Source organism: Podarcis raffonei, chromosome 4 (assembly GCF_027172205.1).
Source record: "Podarcis raffonei isolate rPodRaf1 chromosome 4, rPodRaf1.pri, whole genome shotgun sequence".
NCBI classification, from domain to species: domain Eukaryota; kingdom Metazoa; phylum Chordata; class Lepidosauria; order Squamata; family Lacertidae; genus Podarcis; species Podarcis raffonei.
Window position 1 is genome coordinate 66,656,187 of NC_070605.1, and position 21,962 is coordinate 66,678,148.

General features: G+C 41.6%; 1 protein-coding gene across 4 annotated transcripts in view; it reads right to left on the reverse strand.

Moving 5' to 3' along the window:
- Window positions 1-4,218: 4,218 nt before the first annotated feature.
- Window positions 4,219-21,962, reverse strand: part of RAI2 (retinoic acid induced 2) — a 100,294-nt gene continuing 82,550 nt past the window's right edge. For 3 of the 4 annotated variants that reach the window (XM_053387124.1, XM_053387123.1, XM_053387127.1), the window contains one exon: window positions 4,219-6,419. In XM_053387124.1, the coding sequence (XP_053243099.1) occupies window positions 4,648-6,315 (1,668 nt within the window). In that variant the 5' untranslated portion in view covers window positions 6,316-6,419 and the 3' untranslated portion in view covers window positions 4,219-4,647. Of the gene's footprint in view, window positions 6,420-9,100; window positions 9,163-21,962 lie in introns of all 4 variants that reach the window. The other variant, XM_053387125.1, reaches the window with a different exon arrangement.

Sequence of the window (21,962 nt, forward strand, 5' to 3'; positions counted from 1 at the left end):
TATGTTAGTTTTTTATGATATCAGCTGTACCTGATTTATGCAAGTAAATGTGTAATTGTACAAAGTTCTACACACAGTACCAGACTACTAATAGTGCTTCAATTAGCTAATAGTTGAATTAGAGCGAGCCTTTCAAACAGACTATGTCATCTTTACATTGAGCCCTGAACTACTTAACAAGACACACACAATTTCTCTCTCGCCAATTCTATATCTTGCCGCAGCACTAGATGTCAAGATATTATACAGACTTCTATCACCAAATCCCACCAGTAAAGGACAGGTCCTTTGTGACACATATAGAGTTGAATACTTTCTGGACCAGAGGGGTTGCTAATGGTCTTAACAAGAAGCTGCTGAGATGATAAGGCTTGCCTTAAACCATGCTTTAAGAAAAACATACGTTTTTGCATAACTGTGTGTGTGGTTTTTTATCAGAACAAGCTAAAATATGAGGTAAGGTATTCTGTTGGTCAATGCTTTACACCAAGTAGACCTTGAGCAAAGAAATACAGAGGGAGCATTGGTCCAGTACTTGAACTCAACACAAGAGAAGATGAGTGGCTATAAGCACAGAAGGGAAAGTGGGAGTTTCAGTCTCTTATTTCAAGAAAGAAAGGCACTTAAAAAAATATATTCAGTAAAAATCTTTTTGACCGTCAGGCACTGAATTAAAGGAATATCTGCTGTGATTTGTCACCATAGAAAGTAGACCTATACAAATAATGTTCAAGTTCATTCCAGCCAGCATCTAGCAACATGGTTCGTATTCAAAATGCTTAATTACCCATCTCCAGCCTTAGAAGTATAGCAAGGCATTTATTACACAGAGTTTTTAAACAGGCCTCAACAAAGGGATTCCTCTGCCCAGACATGGGATGGCTGTAGTGAGATCTAAACATTAAGTATTCTGCCCCTCTTTAAAATGTCGCAGTGATTGACTTGTCTCCTCCTTTCAGAAAATCTCACCTGAATACACATGCCCAGTTTCATACTTGGAACTACTGCTCATGGGTTCAAAATGGTTGGTGACCTGTTATCTAGCATTCCAAAAAGTCCATTCACACACATCTACACTTTGTTTTTACTGCTGGGGAGAGGGAAGGAGATGCCAAGTTCAGATTTCCATGTAAAGGTAAAGGACTCCTGACAGTTAAGTCCAGTCGCAGACGACTCTGGGGTTGCAGCACTCATCTCACTTTACAGACCGAGGGAGCCGACGTTTGTCCACAGACAGTTTTCCCTGGTCATGTGGCCAGCATGACTAAGCTGTTTCTGGTGAAACCAGAGCAGCGCACAGAAACGCCGTTTACCTTCCCACTGGAGCAGTACCTATTTATCTACTTGCTCTTCTGGCATGCTTTTGAACTGCTAGGTTGGCAGGAGCAGGGACCGAGCAACGGGAGCTCACCCCGTCTGAGGGATTTGAACCGCCAATCTGATTGGCAAGCCCAAGAGGCTCAGTGGTTTAGACCGCAGTGCCACCTGTGTCCCCTCAGATTTCCATACACAAGCATTTAAATGTTTTTGGGCTTTCCTGGAGAACTGGTTTTGGGGCTTGACTAACCAGCACACCTTGTGGAAGCACTTACATGCCCTCCAGCAAGATCCATGGATGTTTTCTCTAGGATCCCTGTAAGAGACACTGTTCATGCCCACCTCTCTCGCTCTCTCCCCAGAGAGAAAGCAGAATGGTGAAGAAACTTTAAATTATTGAAGGTGCACCAAAGGAGGATAGAAGCGAAGCAAATGAGAGTCAAGTCCAGCAGTTACAACACATGAGATGCAGCCCTGGATCCCTTCCCAGTGCCACAGAGGAAGTGCCGACATGATTGCAAGGCTCTTCACCCACCCCCAAATATTGCAACTTGTTTCGGTTGCTCATACAATCCTGACTGCATTTATAGTCTCCGATGACACTCTTAAAAATGACAGTAGTTAAAAACAAAGGTAGCAGCATTAACTGTGGTAATGAGACAAATCAAATTGACAAAAACAACCCCAATCCTATTATCAAGTAAAAGAGCAAAACAACACACAATGCCACAACAGCAAAGAGCCAAAATGACAATCCCAAACTCACCAGCAGAAGACCCAGTTCTGCTGAAACAGTTAAACCTTTAGATGGCAGTAGAACACTGACCTTTCTACCTCATCCAACCTGCCGCTGCAGTAAATTCCACATAGATGGTGTTGTCACAGAGAAAGTCGTCTTCCGCGTTGCCACCAACTCTGCCTCAGGATGTAGTGGCACAAGCAATACTTCTGTTAAAAAACAGTAAATTCACAGAGCAGGTGGGCAGTCCTCCCAAGCTGTTTAGGGCTTTCGAAGTAATAACTAGCATTGCAAATTGCATCTAAAATAGTGGAATGACCAATATATCTGGTAACATGATTCCAAGACTAAGCCCCAGTCATGATTCTTGCTGCAGGATTCAGCACTAACCAAAGTTCCCAAGTGGTCTTCAAGAGCTGCCCTACAAAGTGTGCATTACAGCAGTCCAATCAAGATTTAACTAATAACATGTCTGATTGTGGTCTGACTGCACCAGAAAAGGACACAGCAGCTGATACAACAAAAGCACTCTTGAGCTATGATCACCATGTGAGCATCTAGAAGAAACCTAAGAGCTCTACCAGTCTGCAAACATGAAATTTTAAGGGCAACCTAATTTGGAGTAGGCTGACAATTCTATCCCTGGTGTGGTCATCCTGTCCATCACTGACTGCAAACAGATTCAGAGCTTCCACAACCTCCACAGAATGAGATAACAAAAGAGAAGACAGAGCCTGGCATCATCCACATCCTGACAGCCACCCACTCCATAACACCAGGCATCTCTACTCAGTGATGTGGAGTACACATTTTTAAAAAGCACTAGGGGATAAAATGGAACCCTGCAAGACACTAAGTCAGTGACCAAGTCATCGATCACAAGCCCCGACCAATACCACCTTCTGAAACATGTCATCCTGGAAAAACCACAAAGCACCACAATCCCCGAAATCCCTATTCAGAGACAACACAAGCTTTAAGAATAAAGGCACTGAAGCTGCTTGGAAGGTCCGATATAACCAATGTAGTTGCACTCCCCCTGTCTAGTCCCCACATAGACCTAGGAGACTTTTTATTTTATGTTTTTCCATATTTGTATAGCTAGCTTTTGTATAGTTAAAGGTAAAGGGACCCCTGACCGTTAGGTCTAGTCGTGGCCGACTCTGGGGTTGCGACGCTCATCTCGCTTTATTGGCCGAGGGAGCCGGCGTACAGCTTCTGGGTCATGTGACCAGAATGACTAAGCTGCTTCTGGCGAACCAGAGCAGCGCACGGAAACGCCGTTTACCTTCCTGCCGGAGCGATACCTATTTATCTACTTGCACTTTGATGTGCTTTCGAACTGCTAGGTGGGCAGAAGGTCGGGACCAAGCAACAGGAACTCACCCCATCGTGGGGATTTGAACCGCCGACCTTCTGATCAGCAAGCCCTAGGCTCTGTGGTTTAGACCATAGCGCCACCCTCATCCCTGTATGGTTAATGAAATACAAATTGTCTGTCATTGGGCAGACTTGCACATAAATGTGTACATTAGGAGAAATGCACACTAAAATGATGGCAAAATTCAAGAGAACTTTTAACAACCAAACGGATGTAGAAATGTGGCAAAGCCAACTTAAAGTTTGGAGAGGTAAGAAACAGAGAAAAGTGGAAATTGTTAGCTTCCGTACTTCTAAGTGTATAGAAGATCCCCACCCCACCCCCACCCCAGGGCCATTATTGTGCATCTAATTCTAGTCAGTGGATTCCAGGGAACTGGGAGGAAAAAACCCCCAAGTATCCCTAACAACCTGATGCCTGTTCAACCTTGGTCTATATTACTACTCAGAGGGTGGGAGATGCAACTTGCCCTCACCCACTTTCAAATAGAAGTTAGCTTTTTTTATATAGAACGGATGGATATACTTGTTGGACTATGCAAATGTAGTTTTGCTATAATATTAACATTCATCTTGTTTCAGTCCGCATAGTTCAAAACGCATCATTGCTAAAAATGTGATGAAGAGTGCCAAGGGTAAAACTGGGTAATGAGCTTGGATTATTTCAACAGCTCAAGAACACGACAAGTCAACAGCTATACAAGTTTCCAGACTTGTACCAAACCTTTTTGGACCCAGAGTGCAAATCATATGTAAAAAAGTACAAAATACCGCAACCAAACTAGCACATACAAATATTTATTCCGAAAGTTCCATTCTACCCACCATTGTTCAGAATTACATCATCAAAGCACTTCATGGCAGTGAAAATAGCTCTTACCCCTCTGGCTCATTCACCCACTGTATCCCATTAAAGCTGCAAAGGTGCAATCCACTTGAAAAATATGCTGCTTTTTATTTAGTTTTCATGAAAATTTTAGAACGCAACCAGGTGGGAGGGGGCCCATTGTACAGGGAAGACGTAGCCAGTTCTCTCCAGCTGTCTTCCCCCCACCCAAGCTGCTCCACCCCCTTCCCTTCCCCTCCCCACTCCACAGTCCTCTGCCTCAAAATAACTTAAAGGATAGCTTAACATTTTAATGCAATTAAAAATGAAGTGCATCTCTTTATTTATAATAATTATACCTTAAAACATTCTAAAACCTCATAAATTACTTTCTTGGAAAAAAGGCCGCGAGCCGCTGCTTTTTGATTGGGAGAATGTGTATTTCCTGCGAGCTCATTTTCTTTAACTTGACACTCCTGTTTTTTATAGGTTTCCTAAGGGCCTCTGCATTATCCCGGGCTTCCGGCTGGTTCTTCACGTCATAACACTGCAACACCGAGTCCTGGGGCATGTCCCTTTTGAAGGAAAAGTTTTTCGTCGAAACCCCCGAGAGGCCCTTTATCTTGCCGCAGAAAATGGTAGGCACCGCATCTTTGACAGAGACAATCACTTTGGCCGTCTGTGACGTGCTCACAATCTCAATGTTATTGCCAGTGGGCGGCTCGCAGGGTGCTATACTGGTCTGGTCCACCAGCCATTTGGGCTGCTGTCTCAGGAGTTCAGACGAGCCGCTACTGATCACTCTGCTTTCCACCTTTCCCGGAGCCTCGTGCAGTTTGGAAGGAGCAAAGGGCAAAGCCGCACCGGAAAGCTTATCCGCTGCAGAATGAGAAGCGCCATCCATCGCGGATCCAGATCGGGTGCCGTTATTGCTTGCTTCGGTGCTGCTAGCCTTCCGACAGGAAGTAATCGAGAGGTCCAAAGCGCCGCCCTCCAGTGAGAGCTGGGAATTGTCCTCGCCTTCCTTAAGCAAAGGGGCTGTTTTCATGGACAGATCGAGGACCTCATTCTCATTACTCATCTTGATGACAGTGTGCCGGTTCAGCTGGGAAAGCTCTCTGTGGTGGATGAAATCGAATGGTTTGGTTTCTTCTTTCTCTAAGGGAGTCTGGGTGCCTTTGCAGGAATGCAAGACGAATGAAGCAGCTGGTTTCGGGCAGTCCATGTTGGCCTTAGACTCAGCACCGTGGGGCACGGGGATGGGAATGGGGATCGGAATAGGAACTGGGACTGGCAGAGGAACGATCACAGGGTACGGTACCAAGAGTGTGGCTGGCGGAACCAGGGGAGATAACGGGGAGCTGAAGGGCTGTGGTGGGGGGACAGAAGAGCAGTCTGGAGGTGGCTGATAGGGCGAAGGACCTAAGGCGCCTTGTGTGGGAAAGAGATCCTGCAAAACGGCAGCAAATCCTGGTGTCTGAAACACAGGAGGCAAGACAGACTCCTGAGCTGTATTTGATGGTTTCTGATCCAACAGTTGCGGCTGTCCCAACGGAGCAGAAGAGCCCTGAAAGAGGTTGCTGTGAATGGAGTTGGCTGCACAGGGAGAACTCTGCGGTAACACCAGTGGGGAGTTTAAATGCTGGAACACGTGTTGCTCTAAGAGGACAGGCAGTGGCACTGGGCCTTGAGTGGTCATGACGTAGGGAGTGTTGCCATTCGGAGCAATCTGAGGGGCTGTGCTTCCTGCTACTTGGAGATGTATTGGGAGAACCACGGGGCTGTCTCCTAAGCAAATGGGCTGAAGCACTGTGGCAGCTACCTTGAGAGCGACCCCACTTTGGGATTCTGCTGGCGGTGTCAATATTGATGGAGCGGGGACAGTCACCAGCGGCGAAAGTGCTTTCTTCATCAAGTCTGCTGAATTGATATTCCAGGCTTCTGCCGTTATCAGCTGGGCAACTCCATTCTCTAGCTTGTTGTTTGCCATAGCTGAGGGTGAGGTGGTAACATCCATAGGCAGGTTTTGCGTGTCCTTATATAGTTCCTCCATTTTGCAGGGTTTCCGAGGCTTTGCAGAACTGTAGTTTACATAGCTGTCACGGGCATCCAATTAATCTCTGGGCAGCCCAAAACATCCACATCAACACTACTGGCCTGCAAAAGAGAGACATGTTTTAAGCACGGCATAAATCGCTTGCTTAAAATAATAACTGCAACTTTCTCTTTCTTTCTCTCTTTCTAAGACCACCTGTCACCAAAATGGAACATTAAGTGTTTCCACCCTTTGGGGACAAGAAGTCCTATGGTTCTGTATCCTGGGCATATGTGTGTATAGAATATAGGCATATACAGAACGTACATCTCTTGAGTGTTACTTGAAGAGTCCTGGGGAGCTTAAAGATAGCCATAAACAAAGATAATTTAAGGACTGAAGCTACTACGGGGGGGGGGGGGGCTGCTAGAAGCAGAGCAAGAATTCAGGCTGTTCATTTCATACTTTTAAACAAAGCTTCATGCAATGGCGTCATGTGACACAGGGAAGCAGCTGCACTGTTTACACTCAACAAGAGCCCCAAATTGAGGTGCCCTAAAAATAACTCATGATAAAAGCGATGCAGTCTTGGGCTTGGAAAGCTTCAGTGCAACTGAAAGAATCAAATACGTTCTGCCTTGCAAACTCTTAAAGCCAGCCAATGCAAACATACCATTTGTGATAGGTCCATAGATTGTATTGAAGCACCACCACAAAGCCCTGCACATGCACACACAACCACACACCCCACTTTGTGGGCTTTTAATCTGAGCCATATTTTAAAAGGAACTAGTTATTCAGCGCTATACAACGACGGAAATAGAAATCTGTATTAAGAAAGACACACAGAATTAAAATCAAAGCTGATTTAGATGTACTCTGACAGCCTAATCTTAACTGCGCAGATGTCGGTAGGGGGGAGAGAGAGAGGGAGAGAGAGAGAGAGAGAGAGAGGGAGAGAAGCACTCTTTGTAAACCAGGAGTGGTTTAGCACAATGCCGAGAACATTCTGCCTACCCTCAAGGCACTAAGCACAAATCATTTTTGCTGCGAAAGCTTCTCCACCCTCACAGATACTAGAATTGTCAGATGTTTCTTACTTAAAAGGATGCTTCTTAATGCAGAACTTTAGAGCCCAAGGCGTCATATAAATGTATCCCTTATTTCCTAAGAATCTTGCATCTTTATATTCTGTTCCCATCTGCCCTTTAGATTTTATACCATTTGGAACGAAATCTTGCTCACCACCATTATCTCAATGCACTGTTAATCTGCTCCCAAGTCCTTGAAGCGTGGCAGGCTACAACCCTAATCAATCAAATAAATTTTGTAGTGCTATTCTATAGAAGCAGCGACAGAAAAAAATCAGGCCAATAGCAAGAAAAAATAATATATAATAATAAAAAGCAACAACAAAATGCATAGATCTATTTAAAGTAGATCCCAATCCAACTTCTGCCCACCGCTTGTCTACAGTTATTTTGAACTACTATAATGTGTTTTTTGACCAATGAAACAACCATCTTGGTTTGTGTATTTGTATTCTACTTGTAATACTGAGGAACTGCTTATGGTGTTTGCCACCATTCTGCATTAAGTAGATCTCTGTTATTCCTTTTATTCTTTTTTGTGATTTGTTCTACATTTTATTTATGATTACATGTATATTGCATCTTTTCTCCAAGGTAGGGTACAGGGTCCTCCTCCTGTCCCACTTTATCCTCACAAACCCCTGTGCTGAGAGTAGGTAACTGGCTGAAGGTCACCCAGGGAGCTTCCTGACTAAGTGTGCATTTGAACCCTGGGCCTCTCAGGTTCTAGTCCAGCTGCTTCGTTGTTAACGGACTTTTTTCTCCCCTCTTTTATTTTGTTTGTGAGGCTTGTTCTTTCACCCACCCATTTTATTTTCTGTACTCTACAGAATAACACTATGATGAAATGTTGATGAAAAATAGGCTCCACGGAAAACTTTTATCTTATGATGGGAAAGAACATTTTATCTTAAAAACAACAACTAGGTAACTGGATAATTTCAGGCTGTTCGTTTTCTTTTTTCTTATACTCTTACTGGCAACACAGCTTAGTCATGTTAATGGTTACTCTGGCTAACTGCGAGGCAAACCAAAACAACCCGTATTTGTGAAAGCCCAGGACAAACAGTTCCAAACGTAATCCTATAAACACTGACAAATTTTAAGGCTATATACTCTGACAAAGGCAGATGAGCCCTTAACATGCATGCTATTGAGCAGTGGTCCGTTAGCAATAGCTGCAAACCCTGACCCCACACGGGGTGCTAAATGCATAAATTGCCCTCCTCACCTCTCTGCATTAAAACATTAATGCTGTATTGTCAACGTGGCAGTGGCTTTGCTCGTTTCAATTGAAACGGAAGACTAAAAATGAATTCCAGCCACCTTTATCAGTGAGGAATTTCAAAAAGAAACATGGTTTTTGGAGAACTAGAAACGGTTCAATGGCAGAGGAGAAAATAATAGCCCCAGTTATAATCTCCACAATAGCTTCTCACTCAGACAGAAAACCTAAGGCTGCAATTGGCAAGTATTGATGTCAATGGGCCTAAGCACCCCTAACCTCTGTCTGACAGCAGCCTGAGTGTTGCATTCAATTCCAACCTGACAATGCAGCTGTTGCTTCTTTGTCTCAAATGCACCTTGTTGCATCAAATATAATCTAATACGATCTTTAGCCAAAGATTTCTCAATTCCTATTTTAAAATTGTGGCATTATGAAGGAGACGGTGCTTACACCATGACCACTACAAGCAATATCATCTTCTCACCTGCCAATGTTTCTCTTTCTTTAACAGCAATCCTCAAAAGTTGGCTCCATGGCTCCTCTGTCCTACATTTTGATATAGAAAGGTTTCACGCCATATATGCACACACTAACTAAAATATAATAATAATAATAATAATAATAATAATAATAATAATAATAATAATAATATTATATTATTTATACCCCGCCTAACTGGCTGGGTTTCCCCAGCCACTCTGGGTAGCTTCCAACAGAATATTAAAATACAACAGTCTGTTAAACATTAAAAACTTCCTTAAACAGGGCTTGCATTCAAACAATAAAACATCAGGAGTTGGTGAGAGGAGTGGCTGTTGTGATAGCTATGGAAAAAATCTATTTATGACTCTGAATGAAAAGCTATTGAGGATTAAAATTCACAACACACGCCCTTATTGGCTAACTATGCAAGCTTTGTTCATGCTCAAAAGAAATATCCTTCAGCAGCAATGCGTGGCACTAAGACACTCTTCTGAAAAGGCAAGTTAGCAATATCTGCTGGCTGGTATAAAAAAAGACCAAAACAAGAAGTCGAAACGCAAATGGTCTGAACAGCTGCCACTTGATGATGAAGTGTTATCATAGCACATAATTTACCCAGGTCTTCCAGTATAAGCAAACAGTATATTGATCACACAGTCTGAGCCTAGGGCTTACTGATCTAGTAAACACATGCTCCGGGTGGGGATACACTGACTGATCGTTCACACGTCACAAAGCTTGATGCTATACAGACACTGCAGAGACACTGCATTAGCGATAGGAAGATGCAGATGTATAGCGGATAAATCCTTAAACAATTTAAAGAAAGGGCACTATTTCATTGGCTATGCTAAAACTCTTCTAATACATATCTACACATATGCAGCAAATAATGCAAGAATATACAAGGGTATTGCACATCTTTGTCCAAAACATGGTGAAAGTTTAAAAACTATTTCCTCTTCTGTGCTTTGGATTGTTTTATTTGTTGCTGTTTAATTAATAGTGATCTCTGTTTTCATGAGAAACTAATGACCTCACAGGACACAGGGGACCTTCCATTCCCCTGCCTAATCAATTTAACTATGAAAAATAGTGAAATTATAGTGAAAATGATACTACAAAGGAGACTTGCAAGGCAGGCTAAGGGGATTAATATACAGAAAGCACAGGAAAGAAAACAGATAACTGAGTAGGATCAAAGTATAAGACACGATAAAAGACTGGTTTGCTTAAACTTAACTATCCTCAGTCTCCAAGTACTGCAACATTTAAGCCGTACAGTTTTGCTATGCTAGAGACAGAGAACAGCCACACCAGACTGATAATAAGTTCTATCATAGGCAGGCATCTTGAAGAAAAACCTATGGTTTTTTCCCTCTTTGAAATACAATCAAGATATATTGCTTTCCAGGTTGAGCAGACTCTCTCTCTCCCTCAATAAGTTTATTGGGCTGTATCCAACTAAACCCTACTCATAATAATTCTATTGAAATGAATGACGTTAACAATTAAATTCCATTGATTTCAATGAATCAGCTCTGAGTATGGCTTAGTCAGAAACCTATTTTTGGCACTGCTTTTCGTTGTTGTTGACAACAGCAGGAGAAGGTTTAAGAAGTAGAAACAGAAAAATGAAGCTATCCTTTTTTTAAAGCTAGTAGATAAATGACAAGTGTGTATGTATCACACTCAAACACATACAAGGGACATCTATAAGTTGGCACCATGTTGGCAGCCCTGTTCACCTATGTTAAGTGAAAAACAAAAAGATACTGAGTGTTATTAAGGGTTGGCCATGTACCATAAGATAGATAAATAACCTTCCTCTATTCCCCCTTAACCATTCAGCACACTGTCATGCCAGATATTCCACATACTCTCATTCCTACTTACAAAACTGTTTAATTTTTTACAGCAATGAAAATGGATCTGTAAATGCTGCTAGGCATCCCAGACTGGCAGAGATAAGACTTAAGTGCATGTGATGAATGCTGTGCCATAGAGAGCAACATGCAAATGTTATTAAAGGAAGTGGTGATTAATTCCATTGTGTTTAGCCACCGCTGAGAGCAGGGCACCTAAGTCATGTAGCACAGTTATGTGCCATAAGACATAATCAGAGCGTTTGAATCAGGAAAATTGCCAAGTGTTTGTGCCCTTGTAGACACTTCAGATGCCTACTTAAATCTTCTTTGCTATTCATTTTTCACTCATCTTGCTGACAGGCATTTCTGAGCTGGGTTCCTACTTCAGTTGTTAAGACTTTGATTACAGCTTCCACTATTTGCGCTTACAGCATAGATTTAACCATGACATGCAAGAAAAAAATGGAGCTGTTTTGAGAAAAAAACTGCTGTAGGTAATCCAGTGACCATCATGCAGCTGCCCCTTGATCACTGGGAGAAAGAAAAACAAAATCCAGTAATTCTGGGTTTTGTTTGGACCCTCAGCCAAGCATCCAAACACTAGTAAATGCTCCAAAATTACATTCTCAAAATGGTTGAATCAGGTAGATGATGCAGACTTTCACAGACTAAAAAAATCTGCAATATTTTATAGTGAAAATGGGAAAACCTTCTAAGGCTGCAATCTAGTACTCTCCAGTACAAACTAGTAAGGCTGCAAACTAGTGTTGGATAGTTGTGCAGTATCCCACAGACTGATCTAGAATGAACTAGACCAGGCTTCCTCAACCTTGGCCCTCCAGATGTTTTGGCCTACAAAACATGTTCCCTAGCTAGCAGGACCAGTAGTCAGGGATGATGGGAATTGTAGTCTCACAACATCTGGAGGGCCGAGGTTGAGGAAGCCTGAACTAGAATACAACAAAGGCACAGTAATTTTAAAGCCAGCCAAGAAGCACTGAGGTGGCCAATCAACCACCACATCCCAAGTTATGCCACACACATACCAGCCATGGTACAAATATGGGCTATGAAGTCTAGTGTTGCATAACCTCTGCAAAAATGGACACCAATGCAATCGCAGCTACTTATCTATTGGGTTAGGCTTCTAAATGATTCTCTAGTGACAAACCCTCATTAGCCATTATGAGAACACAACATGGCATCAGACATTCATAAGCATAACTTGAGACTTGGAACCTGCCATTTAGAAAATAAGACAATAAAGCATAATATAAAGCCACAAATCCACCGGCAAGCAAAACAAGATGTCACCTATTTACTGGCACAGTAAAGACATAAAATCCACAAGGCTACATCTTCCAACTCATCCTCTTCAGTGCAAGAGATCTCACATTTCTGGCACCATAGTAAATGCCTTTCATGAAAAGGTGTCCCAGTGAGAGTCCTGTTGTGATTATTACTTTGGGAATAAGTTCTCAGGGCATACATAGGATTATGCTAGTATTAGAAGTATTTTTAAAATGGAAGTTGTCTTAGTCTCCTTTGGGGAAAAAATGTATTAAACAAATTATACTGCTTGCAATTAAAGTCCCTTTGTTGATGGATTTAGTTTCATTTTTCATGTGCTTTATACTCACCAGCAAAACAAAGAAAAATGAGCTATTCTAAGAACACGGCCACTAAAAACAAATAAAGAGGGGAGGTTGGGGGGTTTTTTTACAAGTAACTATTGAATTTTATTTCCCTAGTAACCGATACATTTTAGATAAAAGGAAGTCATTTAAAATGCATGATGATAATAATAACAACAACAAGGAAACAGAATTTTCCACTAAAGTCTGACAGCTAAATATTTGCTTTATTTCAGTCCAAATCTATGAACTACCTTTGGCAAAAGCCAGGGGATTTTAAAATTGGATTTTAGTAGATGCTTACATAAAACTTAATGACTACATCATAGTCACACATATCTGATGGGCAATGTCAAATCCATAGCACTGTCCCAGAAGAAAACATCAGCCAAAGATCAAAATATTGTGACAGAATTAACTGTGTGCATTCCTGTCCCTGCAAAGCGTGGCAGGATTGGGAAGCATAAGATGTCTTTGACTGAAAGGAATTTCATCTGCAAGGCTGTATAATCTAACTGTAGTGAATGTGATAGAAAATAGCTGTTGTGGAGACCCATAGTTCATCCAATATCTGGAGCTGCTAATAAAACAATTTAACTTTCCATTTCATTTTTATCATTAATATTAGTAATACATTTATGAATCACATGTTATGTAGGTGCTGACACAAAAATATCATAGAACAATTAAAAATAGTTTTAGAACTGTACAAAAATAACCCAGATTTAAAAGCAATACAAGACAAGCACCAAAGCTGGAAAAGCTAATTGAAACGAGTATGTTTTTGTTTCTGGAAAGTACCTGTTGTATCTCAACAGGAGTGTTGTTCCACAGGACAGGGACAGTTGCACCAAAATTCCTATCGTTAACAGCATTAACTTGAAAAGCTCAACTTGTTACAACGTGGTGCTGATAATGCCAAGGTTGCAGGTTTGATCCCCGTAAGGGGCAGCTGCATATTCCTGCATTGCAGGGGGTTGGACTAGATGATCCTCGGGGTCCCTCCCAACTTTATGATTCTATGAGTTACTGTGGACCAGGCTTCTGATATTTTGGGGACCTGAAGGAGAAACTATCCTTAAGAAAGTAGTGACCTACTGAGTACAGTCTACCCCCCTTCTGTTGTACTGTAAGCAGAAGATTTCATTCGCTAGAAAGAGTCAGCAACTTTCTCTCCTTGAAGCTGTCATGTGCAAAATTCCAGTATTCTGTATTCTGCAGTAATTTGCAGCACTCTGGTGTTGATATGACGACATTAGAAATCCCTCTAATGTTTCTCCAACAAAGCACCCATGTCCTACAAATGAAAGCACACATATCCGCACATATAATTTCTCATTTGGGGCAAACTGCTGCAGTTCTGTTGCATGCTGGTGACTGAACTAGAATGCTAAACTCTCGAAAGACAGAAATTCCCTTTGTTGTGGCTCCCACGCTTAGGGCAGAAGTGGATCTGTGGCTGTACTGGGCTTAAGGGAGGACTTCTGGATGAACCACAAGATTGAAGTTCCTGGCCTGGTGCTGTTCTTGCTTCTCTTCTTCAAGTACTGGATTTGTCCCAAGGAATGTTCATGTTGTCAGCACCAGCTGGGCAGTAGAGCGACCGTGCATGACTGGCAGGCATTTTCTGCAGAGATTATTTTGGTGGAGCAACCTCTACTTACTGCTGTAGAGACACTGGCTGATAATTATACAAACATAATGAATAAAGAGGGTAGCCTTGCAATGAAGATTTGGGGGGGGGGTTGTTAAATAGGCAAGGATATTTGTTCTTTTAAAAAGAAATCAAGGAGATGCTCACAGCGGAACTGGACATTGGCATGAGAAAGAAGTAACATGTTTTTGAAATGTCACGTGACTTCTGTGAGGATACAAACAGCCTTGAATGCTACTTTTATTTTTTAAAAGTTATATGTGTACTTACCTGTATGTGGTTAAGCTTATAAGCACTTATTTGTGTGTGCACTCGCGCACACATATAAATCTGCCACCCTGGTTACATCTCCCTTTGATCCACATCACAGCAGGTAAAGACAGAAGCCAGGCATTTTACTTTTAAAATTGAATGCCTTCGCTTTGGTAAGCAGTCACTGTATCACAACAACTACATCAACAACAGTGAAGTAGCATGAAAAAAACACAACTATCCCAAGTTATATACACGCCAGTTGTACTTTAAAGATGATCTTCCACACTTCCATGAGTGGACTGACACCTTTGGAGCCAATTCAGGGGTGAGAAACCTAGTGCAGGGGCCAAATGTGGTTCTCTGAGTCTTTCTATGTTAACCTCAGACCTGGGAAAATGCAACCATACTTTGAGAGAAGTAATAACTCTATAAATCTCTGAAATCTTATATTTTAGTACTACTGTTTCTCCATGTGTGTGTACGTGTGTTCACTGACGAAAATGCAGTATGCATTATTATTATTATTATTTGAATTTATATACTGCCATATACCTGGAGGTCTCAGGGTGGTTCACAGAACAAAATCAGAATATAAAACCACAAAATATATAATCAAAATAAAAACAACAACCCAATAACAACCCCCTCAAAAAAACCACATTTTAAAAGGGCATAGGATGTCAATCAAATCAACCACTTAAAGGTGTATAATGAAGGTACTATACTTCTACTATAGCTTGTATGTAATACGAAAACTGCACAACTTCAAACCACAATTTCATTTTTCCTATATGAGGCTGCTGCATTAAATGGACCGTTCTAATTCATCATCATTGAACCAAAGCCCTTCTGGGCCATAGCACCAACTCTCCCTGAAAATATGATTTTCTATTTGACCTCTCTCCTAGAAATTAAAGGACACAGTTCAATAGGATTATAAAGATGTTAAGCCTTGTCCTGACATGAGCAGTTTGCAGCAGCAACTTTTAGTTTTTGGAATTGTGACAGAATGGTAATAATAATGTCTCACAACACAATCCTAAGCCTATCTATTCAGAAGCAAGTGTTACTGAATTCAGTGGCGCTTACTCCCAAGTCAGTGGGGTGAAGATTGCAGCCGCAGTCCTTCTCAGAGGGAGGTGGAGGAGGTGGAGGTGGCAACGAGCCTTACTGGGGGTGGGGGGCTGGCTAGTTCAACAACGAGGCAAGTAGGGAGCCCCCCACTTGTGACCTTAGAAAACTATATTCTGTTTCATCATTGGCTCAGGTGCATTTAACACCGTTCACAATCTGCAAATTAAAGTTGTTACATAATTCAAGTAGGCGTAAGCCTTCGGTGTTTACAACCCTATCTCTGGAGAATCGTCCTATTTTCAGGGCATGTGCGATATCATTATCAGTATTCCAATTTAGTTTGCTACATAGTTGTTCATTGTTGGTTCCCACTCTGGCATTAAAATCACCTGCTATTATCAATGAGGTGTTTGGGTATTTATCGGTCAAATTTTCTATATAAAAGGTTAGTTGTGACCAATTTTCACTGTTGCTGTTGTTTTTGGATGGGGGGATATAGACATTTACAAGTAGCAAAGTATCGTCTTTTTGGGTTAAAAGTAGGGCTTGTGCAAGTGGCAAGCATTTTTCTAACTGCTTGATTTCAAACCCTAAGTTGTCTTTGATCATACAACAGAACCCTGCTTTCGGCCGGCCCTTCGTGTTCGTTTTCAATGCGGGTTTCATATAGGAGGAGAATCCATTGATTTTAATATCTCTAGTTGACCATGTTTCTTGTAGAAGTATTAATTCAAAATCTTTGAAGAAGTTCATTAGGTCTGGGTCTCCGTCTTTGTTTCCCCACCCTGCAATATTCCAGGACAGCAAGCGTAGGATCCGTTTTTGAGTTGGTGGCTGGTTGACAGCTTTTAGTCATTCTAATTCTGTTATTGAGTCCAGCGAGGGATTTTGTCTTGTGCCGATACAGCCATTTGTCGCTACTTTCGGTGGGGAACATAATGATGGATCTTTTAGATTCTTTTTTAAAGTGCGGGAAATTAGAATTTCCTCCCTTTCTTGATTTTCTTCCTTAGCTGTTCCTTGCTCCTGAGAAATTTCTGTAGTTGGTGGACTATTATGGACAGTAGGATTGTTTTCGGTCTCTACTTCCATTTCTTTGATTTCATTTGATGTTGAGCTCAGTGTGTCAGGTCTGTTGGAGGTCATCTTTTGTTCGGCAATGTTAGAACCCTTTGTAGTACTTAAATAAGGGGTACCTATTTCGTTTGGAGCTAGTATTTGATATCTCAGCCAGGAATTTGTGGTCTCATTGCTGGAGTTTTTCCTTGTCATTTCATATTTTAAAGGAGGCTGGATTTGGAGCTCTGCATCTATACATTTGAAAGTTCCATTAGTAGCTCTCTTTTTGACTATGCATTTTGGGGAGAGGGCTGGTAGGTGTGAAGTTTGATTGTGTATTGTTTCTACTGCATTTTGTTGACCTTGTTGGTGAATTTCGGTCAATCTGGCCTGTAGTTTCGTCAGTTTACTGAGTATGCTTATTTGTTCTTTATCTGGTAAGTTGGTAAAGTTACTCAGCAGATCTTCTTCTTCTGGGACTGTCCAGTCTGTTGTGTCAAGGGCGAGGCTGTTGATTGATGCTACAATCGCATGGTTTGGGAACTTGGATTTTTCTTGCGTGATTTCCGGGGTAGCTGGCAGCGATTTCTCCCATCTACTGGGTTCTTCCACGGGAGTAGGGCAGATATCGGCTTCTGTTGGAATGGCCTTGTTCATCTTGTTCTGTCTTTTAGATGCGATCAGTGGTCTGAGTGATATATCTTCAAAGTGTCGATGTGGAATAATTCCTTTCTGGGCTAAATGAGCCTTTTCCCTTAAGATTTTGGTTGGGATTCTATGACTACCAAATCTTAGTAGTACTTTTTTGGAATATCCATCGTTAGTGAGCCTCTTGGCTGCTTTTAAGTCAATCCTTCCCCCCTCAAGGCCTAGGAGCAGATCTAGATGGTGTCTGGCCCAGAAGGCTGACTCCCAGTAAGGTAGAGGCCCTCTGTATGGAAAAATGTGGAGAACAATCTCACATGGCCTCAGTATCAAGTTAACTGAGTGAGGGGGGCTTCCTCTGGTTTTTAGCTGGTTTAGAGGTATAAATTTGTATTTGTTCTGTTTATCTCCAGGGCTTGTTAAGGATGGCAAAAAGGGAGTGAGTTGCCTCCTTTCATCTGGGTTATCCAGCTTCTTGAAGATGTTTTGTAATTGTTCAAAGATTTTTTGAACTGTTTGAGCAGTCAGTAGGCAGCATTCCTCCAGCAGCTCCACCTTTCTATCAATTAGTACTTGTGCCTCGGTTATGGGAGTAGTGGCCTTGTCCTCATTTATTCCTAGGGATATCTCTTCAACTGTCTTTCCATGTAAAGAGTTGAGGGAGTTTTTGGGAGGAGATATATGCTGTTTTTGAGGTAGCAGATACTTATCTAGATTACTCTGTTTGAAACCAGAGGGCTCTGCGTCAGTTTCTGTGTCAAGACACCTGAGTCTTTTGGCTCTTCTCATTGCAGATTCTTCTTAAATCAATGAGATCAGACTTCTAAACAGAGTGATTAAGTATTAAAGTATTAAAGTTCTCAGGTCGCAATCTCGTTCAATTTTCGTTCCGTCCTAGGTGGGCTGCTGCGAGGAGTTTAAAAACTGGGTCCAATTAGAGCACTCCTTTGCAGTATCCCCCCCCCTTCTTCTCAGTTTGTTAAAAACAGCTGAGATGTTTGGGGGTCCACGAAATTGGAGGTGGTGGGAGGAATTTGTGGTTTTATAAATTTGTAGTTTTTAGGGTTAAGAGCCCATTAGAAGTCCTTCAAAATCCTTGGAGTAAGTTTGTCACGCGGAGTCAACAAGAAACTGGGAGGGAGTGCCTTAAAGCCCGGGAGGGAATGAGCTAGCAGCAATTATAAAAAGCTTCAAAGACTGACTGGGTCAGTTAAGATAAAATATAGAGGATTAAAAGAAGATTAAAAGAAATCTGAAGAGCACCGGTAAGCGTGTCTTACCTCGGCGCCATGTTGAAAACTCCCTCCCGTTTGAATGTTTTTCCCTCAGCATTTGTCAGGGGAAGATATCAAAACATCCCCAGAAACAAGAGATTCTGCAGATGTTTTATGAATGTCCCGGACACGGTAGAGCACATTCTCTTTCAGTGCCCATTGTACAGTACGCTCCGTCAACGCGTGCTGTCCCCTCTTTTGGGTGGTCTGGAGCTCCAACAAGGTGAATGTGTGGGATTCTGCCTATCCGACGTTGACCAAAGGGTAACGGCGGGGGTAGCCGAGTTTTTGGTAGTAGCCCTCCAAGGAGCGGGTTAGCAAGGAAAACCACTGATTTTATATGTATATATATATATATGTATGTAGCCAACTGCTGCCTTTCTGTATATATCTCAAGGCTTTTATATGTTACTTTCTCTTTTATCGTTTTATTTGTATAATGCCTAATAAAGGTTTGAATAAGTAAGTAAGTAAGCATTTAACACATTGTGGCTGACGATTAATCAGACACTTCAGTTCAAATGTCAAGATCCAAAGATTGTGGAGTTAGCTCCGAGAGAAGTTTACAGTTACTTTTCTCAAAACAGCAAGTTCCAAATGCCAAGAGGAGAACATGATGGTGATGTTACATAGATGCCCTGTGAAAAAGTGAGTGGTCATAGTGTGGCTATTCCACAGTGTGGAAGCATCTTCTGTAGGAATCTGGCATTAGTAAAAGAAAAATATCACTTAGTATTGTATTGTATGTGCCTAATTGCCGGAAGAAATATCAACAACCTCAGATATGCAGATGACACAACTTTGATGGCAGAAAGTGAGGAGGAATTAAAGAACCTTTTAATGAGGGTAAAAGAGGAGAGAGCAAAATATGGTCTGAAGCTCAACATCAAAAAAACGAAGATCATGGCCACTGGTCCCATCACCTCCTGGCAAATAGAAGGGGAAGAAATGGAGGCAGTGAGAGATTTTACTTTCTTGGGCTCCTTGATCACTGCAGATGATGACAGCAGTCACAAAATTAAAAGACTCCTGCTTCTTGGGAGAAAAGCAATGACAAACCTAGACAGCATCTTAAAAAGCAGAGACATCACCTTGCCACTAAAGGCCCGTATAGTTAAAGCTATGGTTTTCCCAGTAGTGATGTATGGTAATGAGAGCTGGACCATAAAGAAGGCTGATTGTCGAAGAGTTGATGCTTTTGAATTATGGTGCTGGAGGAGACTCTTGAGAGTCCCATGGACTGCAAGAAGATCAAACCTATCCATTCTTAAGGAAATCAGCCCTGAGTGCTCACTGGAAGGAGAAATACTGAAGCTGAGGCTCCAATACTTTGGCTACCTCATGAGAAGAGAAGACTCCCTGGAAAAGACCCTGACGCTGGGAAAGACTGAGGGGACGACAGAGGACGAGATGGTTGGACAGTGTTCTCGAAGCTACAAGCATGAGTTTGACCAAACTGCGGAAGGCAGTGGAAGACAGGGGTGCCTGCCATGCTCTGATCTATGGGGTGATGAAGAGTCGGACACGGCTAAACGACTAAACAACAAACAACAACCATTTCATGGAGGGGGGAATGCATGGCTGTATCTGAGGTATTTTAACATTGCATTTATTTCAGAACAGGATTCATGGATATTTATTACTCAGAAAATTAGTAATTTCCTATGATGTGGGTTTAGCATGAGGTGGAAATGATGCATTATTGTAATGCTAAGTGCAGAGGCACATTTTGGGATAGACATCCAATTTGGCCTTCAAGCTTGCTCTGAATGGGAACATTAGTTATTTATCTCAATTTTTGTAATGAATAAGAAGTGAAAATGAAGTAAAAAGTAAAGTAGCAAAGTGCTGTAGTTTTAAACCAAGAACAAATCATGGATCCACCCAATTCAGATAATAAAGTTTGTTGAGAGATACTATTAGAGTGTAAAAATGTGTACGCTGAACACTGTCAAGGGAAAGGTCATTTCTATATAATGCTCATTATGAGGCTTGAGGGGATAGTTTATTTCAAAAACACAGCTCTTTCAAGATGTCTCTATCAGTAATTATGATCTGCCGAGAAGAAAAAGTAGGGCAGATTAAATACCCTTTTCAACTGCTCTCAGTGTATATCCAAAAAAAATGGTTTGAATGAAGGGGGAAAACCCCAACCTACTCTGGTTTGTAAATGTCAAAGACGTTTTTATTTTATAAATAAATAAATAATGTTCCCATTCAGAGAAAGCTTGAAGGCCAAATTGGATGTCTACCCCAAAACTTAGCATTACTAATTTTCTGAGTAATAAATATCCATGAATCCTGTTCTGAAACAAACGCAATGTTAAAAATACCTCAGATACAGCCATGCTTTCCCCCACTCCATTAGGACTGGTAAAACTCCGATACATACTAAATACTTTTCTATCTCCAAACTCCCATTATCTCAGAGTAGTACTGGTATGCTTACTTCAGCTCTTCTTTCTATGCTGTGCAATACCAGCATGTACAGAAATTATTGCTGGTACAGTACAATCACATCCAACACTGATTTAACTAGCATAATTTCAATCATACACGTCTAAAGGCCATTAGTTGAAATCCTGAAATGCAGGAAGGCAGAAAGCTTAAAAGCTATTTTGTGCTGGGTTTTTCTGGTGAAAAAAGAGCTTTTAAACTCTGTGCCTTGGGAAACAAGACTCTCTCAGCGTATCAGGTCTGGGATGAGATCTCGTAGGAACTGGAATAGCTCTGTGAAATCCTCCCATGGCCTTCAAAGCTGGCGTGCAGAGAGGGCCTTGCTCCCCAAGCAAGGTAGAGAGCTTAAAAGCTCTTTTTGAGCGGGGAAAAGCCAGTTGTGGGGTGTTCCTGTGAGATCACAGAAGGCCCAGGATGTTTGCGCAGGGGCAATTCCAAGGGTTTGAGTATATATGTTTTTGCGCATATGCGGAACTCTTGGAATCGAATTCTAAGATGAGATCATACTGTATATGCAAATATGGATGTTGAAGAAACTGTTATTGACCTAAGGAAATTAAATGTACACACACACAAGTCTTCAAGGTTACTCAAGGATTTTGTCATGTCTGCATTTTAGAGCAAACAAACCTGATTTGCAATTCCTAGGCTCATAAATCAGAACGCAGTTATGTTTCAGTTTTTTTAGACTTCTTTTAATTTTGCAGCACAGTTTTCTGCTGAAGTGTACCTAAATCCAAATTAAAATGTGCATTTTGTGAAAAACATAGAAAACAATGTGAATATTTCATGCAGTTAATAAATATCCACAAATTGATATGGAAATGAGATTGAACATACTTACAAATGAGCACATGCAAAACTGACAGAGACCAGAAACAGGCGAATCCTTCCATTCCCTACTCAAGGTTGTATAACAAGGTTCCCCCCTCATTTATCATTA